Here is a 26,812-nt window from a genome sequence, read left to right on the forward strand (position 1 = left end):
TCATATGGTCCTAAAGGTTTATGAGCTCCAATAGGGCTGGCAGGGTGGTAACTTCCACTGTTGCATTTCAAAGTGCCAAAGAGTAAACAATGTAACAGATACTCAGAAAAAGCTGATGAGTTGAATGAAAAACAAGAATGCATGCAAAGTCCCATGGTACCTTAGATCTAACTTAAAATACTGCATGAGTTTTTAAAATAGTTGGATTCTTGGTCACTGCTTTTATTCATAGAATGTCTCCAAGGGACTTAGTCCTTTTTGGCCCATGATAACTTTATTCTGCAGGGACAGTGTAGATGACATCAGTGACCTGGAGGCACATCTCTATGGTGTAGTGAGTGAAATGTACAGCCAGCACCCTGCTGCTGTGACTGAGAACAAGAGGACCTGGAAACTTGGACATGGTTACCAGCACCCATGGAGCTTCTCTAGAGGTGGAGCTTCTCTGACTTTCATGTGGGTGGACCTTGTTACATTGCACACTCTGACTGTGCAGACCTGGGGGGCCAAGATTCTGCAGCTGTCACATCTCCCAGGAGAGGCTGGCTGCTAGTCCTGTATCACACTGTGATACCTTGGGAACTGTTTCCACCAGATGCAAGAGCTCTCTGGCAGTTTATGCTGAGAAGGTTACTGCCTTTAGGGAGAAAGAATTAGTCTGGGCTACCTTTAATACTTCATTAATACTCGCTAATCCTAGAGAAAGAGAAAGCAAGCAATAAATAGGTGGTGGCCCAGGCTCATGGTGCTTGGCTGGCATGAGTGCTGAACACTAGGATTTGATAACACTGGTCTGTGTCCACTGCATTTAATGATATGAATTTTCTATTTAAGGTGCTGATACAGTGGTACAAAACTACCTTAGTTTAAAGAAATTGAGTTGAATTAAAGAGCTACAGCCATAAAGTACCTGGTTTGGTGATAGTTAACTATAAGAAAAATTTGTAAAAATCAGGCAGATTATGGGGATGCTCAGTGAACAGTGAAACTCCTCAAATCCTATGTAAACCCCTATACACAGGAGAGCTTTCCCAGTGGTCACAGTAGCTTCCCTTAGAGTCTCAAAGTATTACAAACTAAGTAACTAATGAACTGGCTGCCATAAAGTCAAGTTTAACTAAACATCAAAGACTGAAATTCTATACTTTATAATAGCTTGAGATATTTGACAGGTTAAAAAAGACTTCTACTTTGTGACCATTATATTGACCATGAGAAAACAGCATCATCCCATAAAGATTATTAATCAGCCCTTCTTTTGGCAGAGGAGTTTCTCCACCAATGGCCCAGAGAACTACAGTCTGAGGAAATATACACATGTATATTAACTTGGCCAAAGAGGTTTGGGAAATCTGGCTCTTGTATCTGCTCATCTTCCCCAGGGGATTTACTGTTTCTAATTCAGTAGTCAAGACTCTGAGATGTCCCCTGAGAAGTCTGTTTAGTTTTGTCTAATCTGGCACTTCCCAAATGTATTTGATCATGGAAGTCCCTTTGGAAAGAAGGTTTATCAACAGCTTAAAGGACAAGTGTCCCGAGAGAGTCATCAGTTGCTTGTGGAACTAGCCTGAACCTATGGAGACAGGCTGCTTTAACTAAGAGGCAGAAGCCTTAGTATTCTTTTAAAACAAGGATCCATTACCTGGAGCAATTATTGGACGGTATGTGTGCTGGTTGGTGGCTGACAGTGAGCAGAAACAGTCAACAGTTTTTATTATTACAGTAACTGCCTTTCCTGTTTAGACTAGGTGTAGTTAGAGAAGAATTTAAATTTTGAAATGAAATATCACTGAGTCAGTCATGCCTCTAGTGGCAAATACTTGAATTTGACCCCATCTGGCTGTAGGTGAGCAGCCAGTTCAGTTACCAATTGCACCCTTTTGTTGACCTTCATCCTCTGTTTTGATTGAGGACTCTAGGTAACTTTAAGGGAATGCTCTAGGAATACAGCTCTTTTCTACTATTTAGCTGCTTTTGTCACTGCACAGGACCTACTGCTGCTAAATAACTCACCCCTTTCAGTAGGGCAGCCCAGATCACAGTGGTTGGCCCTGAAATTGGATAAAGTGTTAGTGCTCTACCATGGCTGATCTGAGGGTGCCAAAGGGCTTACCGGTTAAGAGCAGCCATCATTTTAAGAAGATGCTCTACTACCCTGTTCCATAGAATCAATTTTCAAAAATTCTCTTGCTATTTTTTTCAAAACACTTTGAAATATGACACAAAGGTTTTCCAAAAATATACATAACTATATCAGGGAATTTGGTGTTTTCTCCATTCTCTATCACTCTCACTAAAAGGAAAAAGAAATAGGACTCCTTATTTAGCAACTGCTAAATATTTTAAAACTTACAAGAAGACAGTATGACATTATGTAGCATCTAGAATCTTGAGGTATATTTGCCCTCAAATGACACTTAAGGAGAGTTATGGATTTGTTTAATATCTTCAAGATCAGTGTTAGAAATATCGAAGCTGGAGAATGAGTAGACAAACATTTTGTTGAAGGTGGGCTACATTCACTTTAGCAACTTATTAATCGACTGAGCATTTACCTTTAAGTAAAAAGTGATGATGATATAACAGGAAGGCAAGGAGGTTTATAACAGTTATAAGAATGTAAAGGTTGCATGAATTCCAAGTTGTGAATAGGACTTACTGCCCTATCTTTTAACTTTCTTTTTTGGAACTTTTTTGCTCTGTTTTGAAGCAAAGGAGGGAAGAAAAAGCTTCTTAAAGAGCAGAACTCAAAGTGATTCTTCTGATCAATTTTCATTAGCATTTGTTTCTATGCTCATAGAGAACTTACTAGCCATTCTATGTTTGTAATAATAACTCCTAAAATGAGAGCAGGCTGTTCTTCATACCTCCAGCTCCAGCTCCTCCCTGTCCATCTCCTGATGGATGTCCGCCATGTAGTCATTTGGATCGTAGTACTCATGGGCTGAGGGATGCCTGAAAAAAAAGAGGCAAGATCTTTAAAGCCACGCTGCAGTGCCATCCTCTGCTTCAATCACCCTGGTGCAGCCTGGCAGCACTTCTGAGGGTGCAGGCCCTTTTGTGGTCAGGAAGCCCTCCTAATATTTCTACCAATTTCATTAAAGCTCATTTCCTATGGGAGAAGTTAAGTTGGAAATGAGAGGTGAGGTGAGGTGGGCTGTATTTTACCCAGAGTCCCTCCACAGGCCCACTGTCACGGACTCAAGATGACTCATTTCTGACTTGGTACCTGGGCAGGAGATGGGCCCATAGCTATTGCTTATTGCTTCAGTGTTTGATTTCTATTTATGGGGAGAAATAGGCTTGACTTCAGGCAACACTCAAAGGTGTGTGCTGGCCTCTGGGATCAGTTCTGCCATGACTGAAACTGTTATGCTCTCATCTTGGACTGATAGTATCTTTGTGAACTTTCTGGCTGAAATGCATCTGACACCACAGCTCAGACACTGTACACACAGAATGTACAGTGCATACACACTTGTCCTGCAGGGAGACCAGGAACTTGTGTTTCTCTAGAACAACATGTGTAAATGTGTAAAACACAGTTTACACAGCCTGCCATCTCCTGGAAATGTCATTAATGGAAGCTCTAAGGCAAAAGCAGTGGGAATTATAACAGGCACAGTCAGCAGCTCTGCAGGAGCTTAGTTCCACAGAGCCAGATGCTGATGGAAAACTTCTGCCTGAGAATGTTGGCTGGGGACCCAAACCTTCATGTTCTCAAAGGTCAGGGAGCAATCAAGGGGCACTGGTGGTCCCTCCCAGGCACTTAGCTTTGAAACAACACATCAGACTTGAGTGGTCAAACAAGACTTGGTTTTCAATTTTCTGGTCCCATCAGGCACATATACTGCCTGCACTTAAGGGGCTTTTAGTCCTGAGGATACTGTTGGAAGGTTTGGGCTTTCAGGCATCAACTTAATGCTCCTGGTCCATCCCCAATGCATGGTCTTGTTGCTGGCTGACCTTGCAGTCACAACCTGCAGAGGCCTGACCTCTGGACTCTTTGACATTTCTCAAGTTGCCCCCAGGGATAAGTCATGTCATGTTAACCAGACTTAAGAGGAAATTAGGGGTTCGTCTTCTAAAAGGCCTGTCACCATGATAGTTCAACATTTTAGAGTTGCAAGTGGCCTTAAAGGCCTCATCAATAAAGTGAGGTAGCTCTGCTCTATGACACCACATAACTGGTTTGAATGGGCCAGCTGTATCCAAGGATCAGGTGGGACATTACACAGTGTCAGGGCTAAGAGCTGAGGTCCTCCAGCACTGCCACCCTAACTATGCAGAGCTGGTTCGCCTGCAGGGCCTCATCCATCTAGGAGGGCCAGTGGAGAGCAAAAGGGAGCTAACAGGTCTCTGCACACTCACACAGTGTCACAAGGAAGCCCCATCTGCTCCTTTTACACACTGTCAGCTGCAGTGGAGCTTACTTTTATCAAGTCTGGGGAATTAGCCCTGGGTTCCGGTGACTCCTAACCACCAAACCCTTTTAATGAAAGGCAAGCTTCCATTCAGGATTGGACAGGACCACATGAAACGTGTGCTTGCTCCAGCTACAGAGTTATTCAGAAATCCCACAGTTATCAGTCACTCAGAGGCTTTTCCTGCAAGAGGAATACACCCTTTCAAATAATGCAAGTCAATTTTCTGAACCAAGTTGGAGCCAAGATGGTAAAATCAAGGGTGTGATGTGTCAGAGATGGTACAGATTCACATGTGAAAAGCTGTATCTAACTGGGCCTCTTTAAGCCAGCAATCTATCTTGGAAAGTTTCTTACTCTTTGTTCTTCCCTGTTTTATGTCAGACACAAAATTAACTATCACTGCCCTCATTTATTAAGCACTTAACATATGCCATGCCAAGAACTTCCTGTGCATATCATTTAATCCTTCAACAATTCCATGAGATTGATAGTATTTTTATGCCCATTTTAATGTACCACGGGAAAAGTAAAGCCCAGGGAAATAAAAATGACTTTAGTTCACACCTAGAAATGAGTTTGACCATCAGTATGTTTGACTTGAAGGTTCTGAACTACTGTCTGTGGCAGAAGGTAAGATAGGGGAAGAGTCATTTTTGAAGAAATTAATGCAGTGTGTTGGATCACAGCTATTTAATTGGTATATGCAGTACTGATATGAGGCAGGCATGTAGGGGCTGAGTGGATTTGGGTTTGAAATGCTACCCAAGGAAGCAGAATCCATAACCTCCAGGGATCTTTTTACCCTCACAGCTTACTTTGTTATCTACTTAAAAGAACAATCAGCATTCCCTCCAGTGATAACTAGAAAATCTCCAAATTACCATCTGCGGTGATTAAATTTTATTCCAAAATAACTTTTACAACATTTGTAAGTAATTTTGTTCTTAGAATATAATTTGAATAACTCTGCTCCAGGGTTATAATAAAGTCATTAATATGTCAGAGCTATTTTGAACAGGATTCGATTTATTGCCTCTATAAACAATAAAGTTAAACATGGGGAGCTTGTAGGAAAATTATAAGATGCATTAATATTTTCACTACATGAAAGGCAAGATGCCAACTTTGCCACAGTTCTGTGCCGGACTTTACATGTCATGGTGTCATGATTGGGTTACTTACTCCTCTGGCAGGAGGTAGGGATCTAGCACAGGCGAGTTGGGAGAGGACATCTTTGTCAAGGCCATGATGTGCTCAAAGGTGATGTCGGTCTGGGTGCCTGTGTCCACCAACTGCAACTCCGCAGGAGGGGTGAACATTTTGGTCCGAGGCGTTCTCCTCAATACCTGTACTACAATGGGCTCCTTAGCTGTTTTAAAAGCTTCCACAGCCTGGTCATGAGTTGCTCTGGATAAGTCTTTGCCGTTGACCTGTTGACAAAGATTTAAGGTTGGATGGGTTACAATTAAGTAGGAACTGGAAAGGTAGATAACAGTTTGAGTGCTTTGGGGGGGAAACAGCCAAGTGGGAGATGCAGGTTGGGGTGTAAGAGAACTTCAATGCTCTGTGTTCTGGTTTCCCAAAGAATGCCTGGTGGGCAGGGGGTGAGACTGGAGGTATACAGATCTGACATTGAATAATAAATCTCACAGCAGGGAAGTCCTGACTTCCTAGTGGAATGTCTTTAATGCAATTTCATCACTTGCTAATCTTGGCTGCAAAAGAAAAGACCAGCCTCAGGCTCCCAGCCTTTACCAGGCAATAATAGCTAACTAGAAATTAATTACATTGTTATGTTTTCATGGTGTGTATTTCTCCAGTTTTTGTTAGGTGATACTAGTTTTCCTTTTATGGAAGTGATACGCAGTTTCCTCCTAAATTTCATTCATTTGCTTTTCCTTAAAAAGTCCACTGAAACTAGTAAATGATAGTAATCTATTAGCCATAGGTGGATGCAGCAAACATCCCAGAGAAGACAAGCAAATAACCTATCACTGAGAACAACAGCAGGCTGAATTGCTGTTTTCTTTCCCACTTGGTGTTGGTGCTGCAGCACCGAAGTCTGTATTTAGCCTGAAGTCTGCTACATGACTTCAATGAAGATTCCCCTCAATAATCCTCTCCTCATTATCCTGGGACTGAAAGTTTGTGTACATGTTTCCTTTACAGCGTGTGATGACATTAGTTCCTACCTGGTGGGTCAGAATGTGGGATGTTATGTCCAAGATTCTGACAGTGGAACAGTCAATGCTAAGTCAACATAGTTCTACCTGCAGAACCACCTTATGCAGGATACAATAGAAACCAGAATCTTATATTTAGAATGTGAAGTCATTCCGAGCATCACACACGTCCAGCTGTTTCATTTGCCCTCTCCCTTCCCCTCCCCCAGAAAATACAGTATGTGCAGACAGTTCACTGACATTGCATGGTCAGGTATATGAAACTTGTCTGGCTCAAAAATATTTTAAAATTTTATTCTCCATGTATCCAGTTGGCTTTTTAAGATCAAATTTAAAATGCTGGTATATAAATGACATTGCACAGAATATATGGCCGCATAAGTCCCCTAACCTCTCAGATCTTCTGTGGTGAATACTACCTCACTCTAACAGCTTCACATAGGAGGTGCTGAGTTTGAATGTCTTAAATTGATGGTCCATTTTTTAAATAAGCATGCTTTGGTATTTATTCACAAAGGCCCAAATGAGCAAGAAACCATAGCCTTCTCCTGCCTGGCATATTGTTGCCCACATCCTATTCATGTCGTAGCATGCTGACAGTTATTCCATACGCAGAGATGCTTTGATTTCTCTTTGTTCAAGCAGAACAGGAGCACTGATTGTGCTGCTGCCTTTTTCCCCCCCTTCCCTTTGACCCTACAAACACCTCCTAGGTTGGAGTACTTTGCAAACAACTAACTTTTGGGTTGAGAACTAGACGTCAGGTTTGTTCCCTGTAATGAAGCCCACATGAATCACTGGAGGTAATTACTGACTGGGATCCAGTCCACTTTAAGTAATTTACTTATATCATGAGGAAGGTAGACAGAAGAAAAACTCTGGGTCACAAAAGGACTCAAGGGTGCAGGTAAATAAGGGAGTATGTGTGCTACCAAACATAATCCCCTGCCCAGAGGATGGTGACTAGCTGGATTTAACCTACAGCTGCCTTCATGCCTCCTCCTTTGAGAAAAGAATGAAAGCACACAAAAGAATTTTTCCTAGGTTTCCATACTAGATTTCCATTATGGCTCCTTCTTTGCCTAGAGCCCAGAACACCTGGGGCTTGGGCTATACAGGAATGAGGTGGGAGTGGGTGGATGAAAAGCAACTGGAATAGTGGGAAATTCATGCCCAAGCAGAAGGATGAGAGTCATGTTTTCTATTAATGTGTGACACCAAGAGTCAAATACAGATTTGAGTAGCTCTTGTCCAAAATGCTAGGCTTCAAAGTGCTTAATATTTTAGATCTTTAAAAAAAAAATTGAAGTATTAGCAGAAGACTTTTCTGGTCATGCATCTCCAGTATAAAATCTGAAAGCCAAAATGCTCTGAAATCTGAAACTTTGAGTCACACTGCTCAAAAACTTCTGGATTTCAGAGCACTTCAGATTTCAGAATTAGGGATGCTCAACCTGTAATACAGAAATTTACAATGCAACTGTAAATCAATGCCAAAGTAGCACCCATAGGAAATATGGGTGTGGCCAATGCCCATTAGTCACATTGCTCTTCAACCCTTGGCATTCACTGGGGATGGCTTGTACCAGTGTGTTTACTCACAGTGAACTGAGATATCAAGATTTTTCAAAAAAATATGCCAAATATGTGCATTCTTTGTTTGCATATAAATAACAGGCCTTTGCCAAAAGGCAATAAATACGGGACTTTCCTTCTATGGTGCAGTATTTTTACTCTTCAACTTCCAGTTCTCTTCAAAAGAGACACACTGAATAGAAGGAAGGGAATCAGACCTCAGGAGTCTTTTAGTTGTGTCTAACAGATGAATTAATCCTACAAGTCTTTACTTTTACACGCACTGTAACGTCTTACAAATGCCAAACAGGCAATGTCAGCTGCCTGGTCTACAAGCATCCCTTCTAACTGCTGCTTCCTCTCTGCTCAGACAGCTCTTGTGTGCCTCCTTTCCACCAGATCAGGCATCTTCCTCTCTGGGGAAGAACACGTGAGATGGGATTTTGATTGGATTTAGCCTATCAAAAGAATAAATTTATTCCTTCTGCCTAATGATGCATTTAACCATGGGGGTGCTACGTAATTCCACCTGACAAGTTGAGATGGGAAAGTGGCTAGGGAGCTTGAGGTTTAAGTTCATTCTTTTCTCTTTATATCTTTATTAGTACATGTTTGCAATACATACTGATTCCATTTATGGTGGGGGGTTGTTACATGTACGTAACACACCTTCATTCTCTCTTCATCCCTTTCCCCTCCCTCCATCTCTGGATCACCTTCCCTTTTGCAAAGATCTATGTCCCTGTTTCCTATTGTCTTTTATTTTGCTCTCTCATTTATTTAAAGTTTCTCATATAAGAAAAACCATTTTGGCTTGTGTGTCTGATTTATTTCACTTAACATTATGGTCTCAAGGTGCATCCATTTTACTACAAATAACTCAAGTTTATCTTTCTTTATGGTAGAGTACTCCATTGTGTATAAATGCCACATTTTCTTTATCCATTCATCTGTTGATGAACATATAGATTACTTCCAGGGTTTAGCTCTTGTGAATTGTGCTGCTGTAGACATGGATATGCATTTGTTATTGTAATATAGTTTTGACTCTTTTCAGAGGATACCTAGAAGAGGAATAGTTGGATCAAATGGAATTTGTATGAGGAATCTCCATACTGATTCCTAACAAGGACAAGAGGTGTAGGGGTGGCCCTTTTGGACTCGAGGCAAGTCATCTGCATGCATTTCATATACTTGTGACAGTATCATGGGACCAGGTATGATACCAGCTTCAGAGATCAAGTTAACACTGAGTATGGCAGAGCAGAATAATAGAAGAATCGGGGTCTCTGGTGATATCACCGTGTGAGTGAACTAACCAAGTTGAGAATCTCTTACTACTATAAATATTTGTAATATTTACCAATACATCCCATATACTGTAAGCATTTGATTTAGATCTTAACTACTCATAGTCCAAAACATCCTAACCAGTGTAAACACCACAGAGACATATGGGACAATTAGGCACAATTACATTAAAAAACATTTTTCCTAAAGACATTCTTCTAGATGTATAAAAGAGTGAAAAATGCTACTTTGATTAGAGGAGCACCTTAATCAGCTCACTTTTATAGTGATGGAAACAACTGATTTCCTTGGATAGATTTTTAAAACCAATGTAAGCACCACTGCCAAGATATTTAAATGATACTACAAAATGGTGTATACAGGACCCACTTGAATCAGTCTAAGCCATGAGGATTCCCAGGGTCAAGGAGCTCCCCAGGGTCATGATTCACTCAGTGACAACCCTGGGTGTTATTAAAAACATTGATGTAACTTCCATTGCATCTTCCTGCTTGGTACCTCCAAGGGGGCATGGGACTTTGAGTAACTGAGAAATGCCCTACAAGCTACACAAGGATGTCACTGGCACTATGGCTGGTTTCCATAGTAAGGCTTTTCTAACAACTGTGCCACAGGGAATAATTTTAGCAGCTCAGTGCCATGCAGTTTGCCATCAAACACAGTTCAAGTAATGACCTCCACCAGCCAAGTGACCTCTTTGTTTCTTACAGCTCAAGGATGGAATGACCAGGGATAGCAACTTCAAGATCCAGCCAGGGCTGGAATCCTAGCTCTGAGTTTTGGGCAATCTAACTGTTCTCCCTCAGTCTGTTTCCTCATCTGCATAGTAAATACAATTACAGTGTGATGCTTCTTAGTGTTATTATAAATTTAAATAAGACAATTACTTATACTACCTAACATGCCAGTAATAAAAATGTACTAAGATACCAGTGTTAAGGGAGATTCTGTACCAGAATTGTCATATTATCCAAGAAAAACACACTCTGGAAATCAAAGAAGCAAATTCCAGCCTGGCAAACTAGCTTTAAGAGACATTTGTGTACAGAAAGACCTCACACTCCTTGCCCAACTGTGTTCCCAGCTACCAAAATATGTAAAAATATTTTCAGTTCTTGACATGGGATTCTCAGGGGTGGGAGGGGGGTTGCAACAGATAAATTTTACAGGACTTGACCTCTGCCATACAAGCTTCTTGACAAGGTATTTTAGGGATCATTACATTCTCTTAAAAGATGATGAGACAAGGCGGAAGTTTACTATCCTAGACGATCCATTTTTGCAGCCAAATTTGTTTTGAATTACCTTTTGCACATGACACTTATTACACTGTCATCTTGGAATCACATCACTGAGAGACTTAACAAGGTGATGACTCTGGTGCACGCTGGCAGCCAACCGAGAATGACAACCTTTATTCTCGGGATTAGCATTGCAGCCACATTACACGAAACGGCGCTGATGATGGCTGCGATTATAGACAGGATGCGCATCCAGTGACGTTTGGCCCAGTCAAATTAAATATCATTAACTCGCCCAATTGAGCAGATTGCCTTTAAAACAGTTTATGCAGCTCTAAAACCAAGTAAATGGAATGTTTTGGAACAAGAAATGCTGATTGCAAACTTTATCTTTATTATAAATTAAATGCCTAAGTTATTCACCTAAGGCTCTGGCTTGTCTCCTGGGACTGAGGTGCAATTATGGTGAAAATCCAATCAGTTAGTCTCAGGGCAAACAACACTGCCGCAAATATGACATGACACTAAGGAACTTTAGCGAGGTCCTTTAACGTAAGATCTCCTGCCACAAGCCAGACAATCATGCTGAGGGCATGGAATGCTTCCTTTTTGGTTGCATTTCAACCTCTGCATTTGAGGTCTTTGTGGTTGTCTTTTCCATAGTCAGTCCAGAGAACTAATACAGAGTCGGTGGTTATTCCATTTGGGGGTGAAATTCATTGACTTTGGTTACTTGCTCAGTGTTTACTGTGGTGAGGCAGTAAGGCTAGTTCCCTTCTTGGCTGCTGGGATGCTACTAGAAGAATCTGCTGGAGAAAAATGAGCTTTTGGGAGCCACTGGAGAAGCCCAATGAATGCATGGTGAGGGGGTGGCATTTACAACTTACGAAGACTTTGGCACACTGTGATCTACCTGGTCTGATAGGCCAGGCTAGAGCTCTCATAACTCAAGACACTTCATTTTCATTGTCTACCTAGAAATACCACTGGATGCTACTGTTGTAGTATCACCTTGGAACCCCTGTGAGCCCAAACAACTTTCAAAGTTTTCTGTAACTTGATTGTAAGCAGTACAGGGTATTCTGAAATGTAACCTTTGGAGACAGCACACCATGCTCTCTTCAATTTACATAATGAGTATTTATGGGAGACATTTGGTGTCTGAGAATCAAGGTATCACAATCACCTCTTTTTCCTATTACATGTTTGAATGACCCCAGTATAAAATGCTAATACAATTTTAAATTCAGCCTACTATAAAATGTGCCCCTGGCTAAAATCCAACTTTTATAGGGATCATTTAATTAAATATAAGGGCAGTGATTTCATTCTGTAAAATATCACACCTGTGTTTTCAAACTAATTAAAACTTAGATTCCACTGGAAGCTATAGACAATGATAAACTACACAGAGAAAAGTAAAAGATTTGAAGCCCTGATATAGGGTGGATTAAAAAAATCTATTTTCATTTGGGAAACTTGTAGGTATCTTAATTTATTGCAAATTTATGTTCTGCTCTAGGGCTTGATAAAGGGAAGGCAACTTATCTTGAATAGGTGTGATGGTGGGTATGAAGGGATATGAACCAGTGGTGTTTAAGTGTGGTACTTCTGAGTATAGGTCTTCCCTTTAGAGATTTGTTTGTAAACAGACCACATTCACATAGATTTCAGTTCTTATGTAGTAAAACCTTGCACCTGTATAGGTAGCTTGGTTCTAATAGGGACCTCAGTGGAATGTGTCCAATGAGAATTCCTAAATGTATCCTGATAGCATTTTCACAACTGCACAACCCCCTTCACCCCTCCTCAAGGCTGGATAACCTGAACAGATGATTTTGTAACCTGGGTATTTTTCTTAAAGGAGCCTTCCTTGTGTCTAACTTAAGTATCTCACACTTTAAAATCTTTCATCTTTTCCCTAAAAATAGAATATACCTGGCTACCAGCCTCTGAGTAATAAAATAGATGATGTGCCTTAAAGAAATAGAAGCTAAAAAAATCATACATATACTTATTATTTTAGAGTAAGTATTAAAATAATATAAAATCTTTTCTTCTCAAATACCAACCCCTTCTTAAGGAACATCTTGGAAGTCTTGATGTTATCACTATGAAATTTCATTTTAAGTGACAGCATCACATATCCATTACACTTCAGTATATTTAGTGTGTACCTTAAAACTAATGTGCACAGTTTTACACTGTCTTAAAGCAGGAACCCAACATACCATAGGAGATGCATTGTGAGCATTTGGAAACAAGGTATTTCTCAAGTCATATCCCACTACATTCTCTCTTGGAACTTGAGTGTCTTTTCCAGAAAAAAATATATATGAATACTTAGTACAAAATTTTTCTGACCTTAAATTTATACAGAACCATTTGTCAATAAGTATTAAGTGGAAATCAGAAAGAGTGTAGTTCAGAAAGGTATCGGTGTGTTTGCCAAAGAACATGGTGGGTGTGGCCCAGCTCTCCTGCCAAGTCAGGGTTCTGAACTGCCAACAACAAGGTAGCTCTTCAAGTGAGAAAGACACCTCCCTCCCACATTGCAAGGACAAGAAGGAGACAAGAAATTCCAAATTTACAGGCCTCAAAGAAATTTCAAATGGCTTTTTTTTCTTGGTCAGCTGACTCTGTGTCTGTTTGTCTTCCTCTCTAACTTCTCTGCAAGACCACTGTTTAGGTTGTTATGCTGTGCAGTGAGCTATGTGCTCAGAGAAGGGAGTAAAAAGAGTGGTGGGGTGGTGGGTTAGAGGCTGTGTCCCCCAGAGGAAAGGGGTAGAGGTGCCTGGCAGAGGTTCAGCTCTGGTTGTCACCAGGTCAGGAGTCCATGGCATGGAAAGCCCAAGGTGATCTGGCCTCTGGTTCTATGAGACAAGCTCCTGGGTACTCAGAGACCTTGTCTCCACACCAAGAGTTTGAGCAAGGTACTTTGTTGAGCATGTCCAGACTGAACAGTCCCTGGAAGCAGGTACCCGCTGCTCCATGTCCAGGGCTCGCCTAGTTGTCTGATAAGTGCTCTGGACACAACTGGCAGTGCTAGGGTTTCTGACCTGTCACCCATAGTGAAGCCAACTGCACTTCCTACTCTGTTCAAGATGCCCGTGACTCTTCCCTGCACAGAGATTCAGACTAAGTTCATGGTACAGATGATTGCATGCTTGTGTATGTGTCAGTTTCATTGAATTCAAGACCCATTGGTCTTATCTTCTTTGGTAAAAGCATATACAGCTACATAGGAGGGAGGAAGGCTTGGTTAGGTGTTTGCAAGTACACACCTAGAACCTCTATCCCTTCCACCTCCCTGGTATGAACTTCCTATTGGTGTCATACATATCTTATATAAACTTGCATGTGCTACATGTCTCCCTCAGAGACCACAGGGCTGGTTAACATGTCTACTATCAATCCTCTGATTATCAGAGCAGATTTGTAGGAAGATTCCTCCACCCACAAAGCTGCAGTCACACGGAATTAGAAAGAATATTAAAAAGTGTGTTTAAGTGATGTTTTATGTTACCAGTGATTTTAAGTTTCAAAATTAGGGCAGATCCTCATGGATGCAGGAGTTCCACACTGAGGGAGGTCCAACGTCAAAGGTGAAGGTTACCACTGTAGGGCTTCTGTGTCAACTTGGGCAGGTATTCACCTTGTGGTGCCTTAGTGTACTTATTTGTAAAGTGGATTAATAGCAGGAAGCAGATCTCCAGGTTGATCACAGACTTAGGCTCTGCAGAGAAACTCCCCAGGGGTCATGCCTTGGAGCACAATGAATGCTCGATGAATGTTAATTCCTTACAGTCCTCAATGATTGGACACATTACTAGTGAACCCACTCTTCCATGTGCTGGTAAAGTGGGAACAAAGGCTCAGTCTCATGGGGTGAGAGTAGGGGCATTACTGGGACTCTGGCTGAGACACACAGGGCTTTAAATTCCTGCGATGCCACTTAGCCGATGCTTGGCTTTGGGTAAACTGTTCCACCTCTGTGTGCCTGTGTCCTCAACCAAAAATGGTGACCATTTAGCTACATACCTTGTAGGTAGCAACTCCCTGATGCATTAAAGAAAAGCTGTCCGAACAGCGACTGATGCCAGCTGCTGTTACAACTGTCCAAACTTGAACAAGTGCCTTAGTGCCTCATCTAAAAATAAGGATCTGAAAGTTCATTGCAGAGAGGTCAGTGTGATCCAGACACACAGTCCGCACCACTAGCAGCACCTTTTACAGGGATCACTAGCCCATATCTGGGCTCCTAAGCATTCTAACTGCCAGGTGGTAGGCTTTTTCTGTTTCTCAGGCAGGAACTAAAAGCCCAAGAAACTAAGCAGCTTCCTGAAAGGTACACAGATTATGAAAGTAGAGATGGGCTTTGAAGCAGGGCTACTAGATTTGAAAGATCGTATTCCAACCACTGGGCTCCATGGCTGGTGCTGCCTTTTTCTGAACTGAGCCAGGAAGCCTGGGAAGGGTCAGGATTAATAGCTGATTATCCTGATTCCTGGGTGTGAGGATGTCCTGGAAAGGAGCAATGGGCCCTAGACAAGGAACTGAGGCTCCATGGAGAATGAAGATTGTCACAATGGAGGGCATCTTCCTGTGTGTGCCACGGCCAGGCTGTGTGGCCTCTGCCACATGCACCAGTTGGCCAAGACTCCTGACTCCTCCAGGATCTCAACCTGGTCATGGCATCATCGTTCGTAAGTAGAGTGAGGAAGACATGACCCTCTCTAACCTGTCCTACCCCTTTATTGCAGAGAGGGAAGCAGAGGGAAGTCTTCTGTCACTTGGTTTCTTACTGAGCACTCTCATCCCCTTATCACATTTCAATATGTTTGTCCTCCAGACGTCCTACAGGCACTCTGTGGTGCTGGAACACTACTTGAAATTGTTACAGTTAGGACAAAAGTGATGCCAGCCATTTGTTAAAACAGAAAACAGCATTTTTTGATGCCCTTGAATCTTAAAGAGAAGTAGGACCCAGAAAGCAAATTTTGAAAAAAACCTTACTGGATATAATGTCCCAAACTCTATTTGCTGCTCTTTTTTTTTTTTTTTTTTTTTTTTTATTTGCTGCTCTTAATAAGATAATGAAATTTCCTAACTATCCTTAAATGATGCAAAAGTCAGGTAAGAAAGCAATAAACACCAGCAAAAATATCAAAGCTAAAGCTGATTCATTATAAAGAGAATTTCCTGGAATTTGTGGATTTGTGCCTCAAACTCTTGGTGTCAGCTAAACAGTAGTTGAGCATTGTTCTTTGTTTTCTATCTAAAGAAATAAAATTATATGTATCACTTAAATCAAAATTATTTTTGGCTCCCGCATAGCCAGGTAGTTCAGCTTGTGATTTACAGACCATGTGGTGAAACTTATAGAATCCTGGAAATAAATGCTGCAAATAGCAGACCACGGTCTTAGCATTTAACACACACACACACACACACACACACACACACACACACACACACAGAGCTAAAAAGATCCTACCAAATCTACTATTGAGTATTGAAAGAACAAGCAATATCCTTTCTCTTATTTTCCTACAATAGTAATCATTAGTTGGCTTATCCATCATCAATATGAAAGAGTTTCTCAAAGACCTCCAACTTCTTAAACTAACAAAAAATATGTCCAGAGTTTGAAAGGTTCCTCAAAGACTAAAGCTACTTGGTGGAAGAATCCTGTCTTTTGCTTCTCAGAATGAATACTAATGCCTAACATGTTTCAGTTTTATTTTCTGTGTACCTTGAATGACACTCAGGGACTTTACATGCAGTTATTCATTTATATAATTGGTCTAGTAACTGCTGAGAGTGACTGTGTGCCTAGTGGTGAGCAAAGCCAGGACTGGGAGCCATCCCCGGGAAGTTGCCAGTGTGGTGAAGATGGATACTGGTAATCTGACTCTGGAGGGAAGGAGAACCTGCAGCCGCTGAGAGGCAGGCAGCCAGAGCGATCTTCCACAAGGAAGAGATGTACAACACAAACAGGAAGAATGATCTAGTGTCAAGTGGGAGGAGGAGAGTATTTCAGTCAGATGAAGTCATGTCTAAATGTCCTATGGCAGGAGAAAACCTGGTGCCTATGAGGGGACCTGCCCATGTGCATGAGGGTCAGGATAAATGGGGTGTTAAGTGCTGAGAATGGAGTGGGTGAGCAGATGCAGATCCCAGACCCTTAGTGGCTACAGAGAAGAGTTCAATTTTTAAAAAATTTGTATTGTAGATATTTAGGGTATAAAATAGGGTGTTTATATATACAAAATGATTACTGCAGTCAAGCAAATTAATGTATCCATCATCAAATACAGTTCCCTTTCAGCGTTAATGATATTACATTGTATGCTGGAAATTTGCCAAGAGTGATTTTAAATTTAAACATTCACTGTATTTTTGACCATCCCTTGTTGACCAAACACTTACAGAAGTTCCTGTCAAATAAAAATATTACAGAATGTCCTCTTCCACCTTATTCACTATCTATCATCGTGTGACTTCTGGCTCTTTCCAAAATGACCACAAAAGAGATGTTTTGAATAAATTCAGGACATCCAGGCAGCCACGAGAGGACAACTAAAGACACACATGAAAGAGGACTTCTAGAACTGCTTCAGAAAGTGCAAAAACAATGGGATGAGTGTGTTTGACATGATGAGGATTATTTAGAGATGCTCTGAGGAGGTTTGGGGTGCCATGTCATTTTTTATCTGGCTGGCATACAAAGTTAAAGCACAAAACTTACTTTGTGTTTGTTCTGAAATGTGAAAAAATTCTGTATTTTTAATTTAAAATAATTGTTCATTTTGGTGGGGGAAATTGAGGCTAGGGGAGAAAATATTTGCCTGTTTTCCACTGTGCTAAGATACTGCTTCTAAATTTAAATGAAATGTCTAAAGGAAAAAAAAATCCCTCCACCCTATCAGCTCAAAGTTCATTTGTAATGTGTATGACTATTCATTTAGGAGGGCTTGAACACAATAAACCTGGATATATTTTGACTGAATTGCAAAAACATTCATAGTTTGCTGAGATCCTTCCTTGAGACTTTTATCAATAGAATAAATAAATTCTAAGTTGTCACCACTGAAATATGTAATCACCTAATGGTCACCATGATGAATTAATGCATAATTCTGGAAAATATTGGCTTTGCAGCAACATCCAATGAGAGTGAGTGGGAATGACCGACCCTGGAGACATCAATGGGAGAAGATATAGAACCATTATGAATCAAAATAAACTTAAGTTTGTACTTCTTTCTCAAAGATTATAAATATGGTCTACAAATGGCACAAAAAGAATAATGATGACATCCTAGGATATTTATCACTGGTAAAATAGGAAATCAAATGACTTGTTCGCTGGACTTCACAAATGTGAAAGGTTTTAAAGTATGACCATATTATAATAATCGATCCTTGCATTTTTCTGACTAAATTTTGGAAAATGAGAATGGTGAAATAATTCCTTATTTTAGCAGCAAAGAGCATCTGGCTTACAGAAGTCCTGTGATAGGTTTGTTGAACTAAGCTGAAATTAATAAAAAAGATGGTAAAGGAAAGTATGAACTGGGCAAAAGCACAAGATTCCTACATATGTGCACCAGCTGAGAAATACTGGAAACCAAATGATAAACAAAAGAGTATACACCTTTCTAAAGAAACCACAGGTCCTTTCTTGGCCTTGGTCTCCCTAACTATCAATTGAAGAATGACTGGTGACTTTGTGTGGCAGGAGCCTCATCGGCCTGGTACCTAAGGGCCTCCTGGGTTATCCAGATGACCCCACACCCTGCTGCCTGTGGATCTTTACAGCCTTTCTAATACTACCCCTCAATCCCTACCCCAGCAATCCTGTCACATCCTGGAAGTTGGATCTGAGCCCCAAATCTTTTCTCACCCTATGGAGACTCAGTTGAAAGTTCCCAACTTCACTTTCCAGTCTCAGATTTAGTTATATAGCAATACCACCCATCTCCCTGACTCTCGGATCCAGCAGAGAATGTAGATGAGATGGACACCTTGCATATGGTTTAGGTGACAGACTGACCTTGGCTACGTTCCAGAGAATGGTGCAGTGGAATAATCCTGGGGGGCTGACCATAATCTCCCCTCCATGGTCAAATCATTCAAGAATTTTAACAGGAAACCTAAAAAGGGTTGCTTTTGTGAAAGGAAGGAGAATGTAACAGTTCACAGGGGCCAGGAGGTAGTGTGGGGACTCAATCCTTATGACAGAGAAAAACCTGCAGCATTTTCTAAGATGATTTATTAGACATGGGCAGAATTTGCTAGAAACCTACCAGGAGGAAATCATCTGGGACAGAATTAATAAACCAAACAAAACACTTGATAATGCAATTAGAGTCTGAGGAAAGTGTAGGGGTTTATGAGAGGTGGGAGTGTGCATACGTGAGCTTGATTATGTCCAACCTGAGGCTGGGAAAACAATGTTAACAAATGTTTTATAGAGTAGAGTTATCAGAGGGTAGAAGGAGATGATGGGAGTGACATTTATAGTTCTGAAGCCACTGTATAGTTAGCAAGTGTGCCCAGCTGGGCGGAAATGCTCTTGTAGCTTCGTTTCAGCAAAGTGCAGTTGTGTCTCTGAAGAAGCAGTGAGATTGCTGACGGCAAAAATACGGATCCCCGCCACTTGGAACAGCAAAGAGCAGCCAAGGGAGTGCAGAGTGTGCTGCTTCAGGCAACAGTAAATTTTCCCCCTGCTTTTGTACAGGTCTGGGATTTTTCCTTTCAATCAGAATACAAAGCTCTTTAAGCTTTTCCCAGACTTCATTTCTTCATACCCCATGGATGAGCTCATTGCAAAGTGGGTCCTGAATGGTGCCATCTGCTGAGTGTGTCCAGGGGAAATTTCTGGCCAAATACCTGTCCCAACTGCTGTCCTGGGCTTTGTACACAAATTATATCTGAATATGACATGGGCTAGCTTTTATTTATATAAATGTATAAGTCTAAATGTACATGCATTTTAAATTTAGAACTGGAAAACACATGTTCCTTTTGATAGTTTTTTAGTTTGGAGGGGATGTGGTTAATATTTTCATTGCCTTTCCTAAACATTTCTTCTTTTAAATATACACTGTAGAGTCTATACCACTATCTACACAGCATTTTTATGCTTTCTTAAGTGTTTTCTTATGCTCCAGCTGGAGGGGTATTTGTCAAACTTGGGATCACCCCTGGAAACAGTCCCTTCTCGACACAAGATGACATACAGACATATGAGCATTACAGTATTAGAAATAAATGCTTTCCCTTTAAATCCCTAGTCCTTCTGCCCTGGGGCCTCAGCCTGGCTGACGCAGCCATGTTGCCATGGCTTGGGAAGCCCCGCTTGGCCACCACGGCTGGGTCACAGCCCCCATGAGGTACCACTAGTGCTTGTAATGGCCACCCACCATGCTGCCACTGGTACATTTTTACTTACATGGTAACATGGTGAATGTCTCTATCTCGGGGTAGAAAGCATCACGAGGACCAAGATGCTGTTAGTTTGGGCAACAGAGCAGTATGGCTAGTGGCTGTCCCCATTGGGCATGCCAGAGGGATCCAATAAAGAACTTGAATAAATACCTAAATCAGGGCACTTCTCCAATTGTACTGTGTATTTCCGCCTCTGCATATTTAAGTCTTGGCCTTTTATACTTCTCCTGAAAGCTTATTCTCCATGGTTTAAAAGAAATGACTTAGCACCAATGATACCCAAGGATGTCCAGGTAAGTTGGCCTTTCTGAATCCATATCTGTCTTCCTGGATACCTTCACTGCATAATTTTGGAACCAATTTTGGAAGCTTTGCTGCCTCCATCTCTTCTAGAATGTCAAGGTCCCATTTATAGCATGCTCACACATACATTAGAGCTCACTCAGACGTTCCCAACACACTAGGACAGTGGTGGCAAATCTATGGCACGCTTGTTATTTTGCTTTTCTTTAAAGACAGGATGTTAAGGTATGGATTTTTTCTAACCTAAAACCTCAGCACTCAGGTTTAATTTCAGTGTTGGTATTTTGTGATAAATAAGCAAATTTGGGGTTGCAGTTTGGGACTTGGTCTCTAAAAGGTTCACCATCACTGCTCTAGGAAGAAGAGCTTGCATTCCAGTTTTTTAGAAGCAGAGGGTAAGGTACAGAGAGCTTTCCATAATCATGAGAACACCCCAAGTCTTCCCCTTTCAGAAAGGAGGGTCTGAGGGAAGGAGGTCTTCTGAACTAGCCCATGAACACAGTGTAAATGGCTTCTGGTCTCCCCCTAAGCATGTGGTGTGGAGTACATTGTTGGCACTCAATAAATACTGCCCTTAACAACCAGATGTTTCTAGACTGAGATTTACTCGCAAATGAAATCCTTTTCTTGCTTTAACATAAATACTAGATGAACTTTCACTTGAGTGAGGGTTCATATGGCTACCTCAATTTAACTTCCAAATCTGCCAAACTGCCTCCGATTTACAGAGGGGACCACTGAGCAGTATTTCTTGCTTGGGTTCCTCCATGTTGCTTTTCTAGTAGGACCAACCACATACCATGGAGCCTTTACACTGATGTGCTATTTAATTTCTCATCCCATCTCTCTCTAGATTAAGCCTCTGGATGGCAGAGACTTTCCTTTCCATCTTGTGGTCTGATGCCAGTAATTCGAGAAGGCACACCTTTGTGTGTGGAAGAAATCCACATCACCACTGTCCCAGAGTCAGACCATCCTGTACTTGATCCTGTCTATACCATCTACAAGCGGTGTGACCCTAGGTGAGTCAGCCAACTTGTTTAACCCTCCACTGAGGCATCTGTTAAAATGGGAATAACAAGAGCACCTATGCTTTGAGGGGCTGTGTGAGAATTATCTGGGATTCTGTATATAAGTCCCATCTGTCGGCATGGACAATGCAGGTAACACCTAATAGCTATTTATTATCACTCTTACTGTGAGCATGACAAAGCCAGTTGCTAGAAATATTCATCTTGGTCTTCATTGTTAATTATAAGACAAAGATTACAATGCTGGAATTTTCTTCCTTTTGGATGCTTCTTAAACAGGGTTGGATAGGGAATAAAGTTGGTCCTGAAACCTTGTGGCTAGTTGAGAAAAGGGATGCCTTGACGTTTTCATTCAATTCTCATGGATAGTTTCCTCCCTCCCTTTACTCCTTGAGGGACAGCCCCTTCCCCCCAGGTTCCAATCCATGGAGGAACTTGAAGAAGTTTACTTAACTGGAGAGGGAGAGATTAGACAGACAAATGGAACAACCCAGACACAAAATACTGGAAGCTTCCAGATATCTTGCCTAGCACTGCAAATTGTAGATTTAGAAAGTTGCCAGATAGAAAAATGAAAAAGAGAAAATCCTAAGCCAAAGGAAACAGCGGAATCTCTTGCTGACAAATGATTCCAAAGAGGAACATGTGGATGTATGTGTGACATGTGGTAGCTGGAATGTAAAATGTATAGTACACGCATGACACATCACTTATGTTATTTTATAACTAGATAAAATGGAACATTATGCAGATGCAAAGTACCACTGTGACTCTGGGAGGGGTATACCTGCTAGTTTTCATCTCCTGATGCCAAGTAAAATATTATGATGAAGGTTTGTAATTTCTCTACATTTGTGAGACTCCTCAAACAGAAAACAGCTGCTTGATAAAGTAAAACTGGCTCATATTCTTCAGAGTTTTCTTTTATTAAAATTCATGTCACTGCTAATGTTATGTGTCACAACCACTGACACTTTGGGCATGAGAGGAAAATAACTGATTATCACTCAAGGAAGAATGGGGATGTGTCTGTGTTAGGGTAAACTGCTTAACACACTGGGAGAAAGTGTGAGCCTCCCAGATGTCTGGCAGATTAGCTCTGTTTTCATTGGTGTAGTGCTGGGAACAGTAAGGCTTTGTCTGTGTTATTTGGTTCGTGTGTGTTTACAAAAAGAGAAACTTTTGCTTCAGACTTCTTTAGATAGAAACATACAAATGCAGGAGATGAGTGCTATAGCTTGAGAGAATTCATTTGCAGCCGAGGAACGCTTTATACTATCAAAAAAGGCAACATGTGTATTTTTTACAGAGCTTTACAGCCAACCAACTCCTTATCCCCCCATCTTTGATTATTATTTCTGATTCACTTCCCTGCAGAACTTGAAGTACGGGAGGTTTTAATGTATGCCTTCTTGGATTCCCTCTTAGTATTATTAAATAGTGGATAGTTAAAAATTTCGAAGATACATTTGTGTAACTATGAAGAATGCTACAATGAATACTTGCAAAACCACCACCCTTTAGAGAAAAAGAACTCTCTGTCCACATGCCAACACCACACCTTGCCAGCCTGGCTGACAATCTGACCGTCAAATGGCCAAGGATGAGCAGAGTGCCCAGACAACAAGGCAGGGCTAGGCAGGCACCTGCTCCACTGGGCATCAGGAATACAACATAACTAGAAGGCGACAGGACAGCCACTCTGCTGGTGATACTGAACACATCAGTGGAGCACAACATAAAGGCCAGAAACAGTTCCAGCCACATGGAGAAACTGGCATCTTCCCTTGAGGGGAGAGTTTGGCTTTTCTATATGTAGAAAATCCATTCATATAAAAAATGAAGTCAGACTCTAGCATCACACCATATAAAAAAGTAACTTGGAAAGACACAATTATGTAAAACTTTACACAGATTTATAAAGTACTGTTGGAAGAAAATATATGCTTGTGATTTGGAGGCAGAAAGCACACTTCCTGACAAAGAAACACAATGAACAAACCATAAAAAAGAGGTGTATCTGATGCTATTAAATTAAAGGATATGGCTCATTGGGAAACACCATCAACAGAATACAAAGACCAGCCACAATCTGGAAAAAGACATTTGCAAGTGGGTTGGTATCCAGACTATGTTTTTTTAAATTCTATGAACCAATAGAGAAAGAAGAAAAATCCCATAGAGAAATGGGCAGAACCTTGAGTGGGTACTTTGCCCACAAAAAGGAAACTAAAAATGCTCAACATACATACATACAACATTATTCACAGGGTAAAGCAAATTTAAACTACCATGAGATACCACTTCATATCTACTTCACTGTTAAAATTAGGAAGTTAGAGCATTCTGGATGCTGGTAGGGATATGAAGCAACAAGAACTTCTCTACCACAATGCCGGAGAACAGTTTGGCGTTAGTAAAACTGAAGAGGTGAACAGTAGCAGCCCTTGCAGCCACATCCACAGGAGATCTGCTCAGGACCCTGAGTGCACACAAAACCACAGAGAGTACTGCACGTTATATACTACATTTTCTTATGGACACATATCTAGGATAAAGTTTAATTTATAAATTTGGCACAAGAGAGGAACAACAATAAAAAACAATACACTGGGCTAAAACATGTAGTTTCTCTCAAAATACCTTGCTATACTCTAGTCACATTTCTCTTTGTGCTGATGTGAAATGAGATGATGCCGAAGGACCTGGGCACTGTGACAGAGTTAGATGATTGCTGATCTGACCATACCATGTGTCCACAGCAGGACCACTGAGCTATGATAATGCCAGCTGACTGGCAACTGAAAATGCAGGAAGCAAAATCATGGGTTGAGGGGCCCACTGTGTACCCTAAATGGCCTCCCATCCAGTCACCATCAGTCTCTATCTCCAGAGCACCAGCAGGGCCAACCTGGTGGTTCCAAGGCCAGCAGCATCTAAGCTCTAGGACCACAGCATTCTGTGTTTTTTGTAGCCCTCTTGGGGGTTCTGTGCAAGTTCCAGCATGAGAACCACTGCCCTCATGGAATTTTTGTATGCTGAGACCCATAAGAATGCAAGTGAAAATGAGGTTCCGAACACTCTACATTCTATCACCTTCACAAGCTGAACATCAAACAGGCACAAAAGAAAGAATCAAGCGATGTGAGAGAATGCCCTTCACACCCAGGGAGTGTGGGCGTGGGGAGGTGGGGAGGTGGACATGCCCAGGGGGAGAGGCTACAAAGCCACGCAGCTAGGAGTAACCTGGCAATACCCCTGCTAGTGTTCATCCTCTGGGACATGTAAAAACATGTAGGAAGAGAGTCACTAAAGATTGGCCAATGCTATGTAGCTGGGAGATCCAAGTAGACTATAACCAGAAATGGGGGCCATTAATCACAAGCTGTCATTATGGTGATGGCTCTATAGCTCACCATCAGAGAAAGGTCCCTGCTCAAACTGAAGTCCTCTAGAGTTCTGCATATTAGGATTCACTTGAGCAACAACATCCTTCCTAAAAAGTATGTTCTCTTCTGGCAAGAGAATTCTTCCCATCATCATTCACATTATTGGAAATTAATTAGATACCTTTCCTATTTACTATTGGGAAAGGAATATCAGTAAGAGTAGGAAAATTTGGGAATCCTCCAAAAGGAGGATACAGGATAATGTTGGAGCCAGCCATAAGTTAAAGAGAGAAAACCACCCCTTTTATAGAAAAACCTTCAATTTTCCACTCATGATCTCTATTTTTATAGAATAGTTTACTTGAAAAAAGTTCTCCTAGCAAAATAATATTTTTTGGTATTAATAGCAGGTTTTCAATCTGCCTATAAATGTCTTGGGATACAATTTCTTTGCTACCTGCTCATCTCACAGTGACTTAAGAAAATCTGCCAGAAAGCTTAGGGAACCCGAATCCTGCCTCTCCTAGGAGTTTTGGTTCACCTGAGGACAAAGGCTCTCAAGTATCACTGTCACATGCCCCATGGAGGGCTCCCCACACCCCAGACACACGGTTCTGGGGATCAGAGGAATGGTCTCTCACGATGAGATTCCTCGACAGATGAGTCAAATCAAAACCAATGTGCAGATCAAAGAACACTGATGCAAATAATTTTTCTTCTTCCCTTCCTCCCTCCCTTCTTTCCTTCCTTCCAACCCTGGGGATTGAACCCAGTGTCTTCATAATGAGCTACATCCCTAGCCCTTTAAAAGAAACTTTTTTTCTATGAGACAGAATCTAAGTTGCCCTGGCTGAGTTTGAACATGTGATCCTTCTGCCTCAATCATCCAGAGTGCTGGCATTACAGGTGTGCATCACCATGCCTGGCTCAATAATTTTCCTTTGCTTTTGCACTATTTCAGTTTATACTTACAATCAACTGTATTTGGAAACTATATTTGGAAAAAATTCATCCTGGTAGGCAGGCAGCTGATAGAGGGAAAAGAGACCCTTTTCCCAAAGTTTGCCAGTGTACACATAATTCAGCATGTCTTTGGTGAACAAGTGGGAAAGCAGGTCACTCCAAGTAGGACAAATTCATTCCTGACATTTCTTGGGGCAGCACTTGGCACTCAGCAGCACAGCCTGACTACATTTCACCAATGTTATGACACCTGTCACATAAATGAAGGTGGTGCTGCTAGAAACTGGCTCTGTGGGCTTTGGAGTGAATGCTATGTTCCCTGCTTAATCTCACAGTGGTCAGAGAATGCACAAGGGCTGGCTGGGCCCTGGCATGCCTTCACCCAGAGATGCTGATGGTATCTTTTGTCCACCTCCCCCCACCCACCATTTAACCATGACCTCTCCTGCATTATTAATGAACAAAAGAGAACTCATTTATTAAAACTGCATTTTTTCACTGTTCCATATGTTTCTTTCTGCCTGCCATGGCAGGCGGGTGACAGGAATGCAGAGAGAGGGGCTGTCTTCTCCCCTGTGACCCCATCACCTGCCTCGGGGCAGTATGCAGCTGGATCTATGGACGCCACGAGAGACCAGGGGTATGGACTCATTTGTCATTACTAAAAGCCTTCCCAGACCAAACTGGGGCCTACTTAACACCTTCCTTATTCAGAAATTAATTTGGTAAACAGGTCCTGGATGGGGACGAGTTATGTGCCAGGACTGGAAACTTCACAGAGAAGAATGCAAAGTCTCCACCTTCATGGAGCTGACATTTTTCAGGGGGTAGGGGATAGAGACAGATGATAAAATAAATATAGGAGTTGTGATAAGTTCTAGCAAAGAAAGAAATAGCCACAGGTTAACAAGGGTAAGGGACTTTCTTTGATCAA

General features: G+C 41.5%; 1 protein-coding gene across 4 annotated transcripts in view; it reads right to left on the reverse strand.

Annotated features, from left to right (window-relative positions):
* The window catches only part of Pdzrn3 (PDZ domain containing ring finger 3), a 242,364-nt gene that overhangs the window by 14,228 nt on the left and 201,324 nt on the right, over positions 1-26,812 (reverse strand). For all 4 annotated transcript variants that reach the window (XM_004854215.4, XM_013075656.3, XM_087182022.1 and 1 more), the window contains 2 exons: positions 5,610-5,857; positions 2,868-2,955 (listed from right to left, as the gene is read on the reverse strand). In XM_004854215.4, the coding sequence (XP_004854272.1) occupies positions 2,868-2,955; positions 5,610-5,857 (336 nt within the window). The remainder of the gene's footprint in view (positions 1-2,867; positions 2,956-5,609; positions 5,858-26,812) is intronic.

Source organism: Heterocephalus glaber, unplaced genomic scaffold, assembly GCF_053883595.1.
Source record: "Heterocephalus glaber isolate CG9 unplaced genomic scaffold, H.glaber_assembly_v1.0 deba00001472, whole genome shotgun sequence".
Classification (NCBI taxonomy): Eukaryota; Metazoa; Chordata; class Mammalia; order Rodentia; family Bathyergidae; genus Heterocephalus; species Heterocephalus glaber.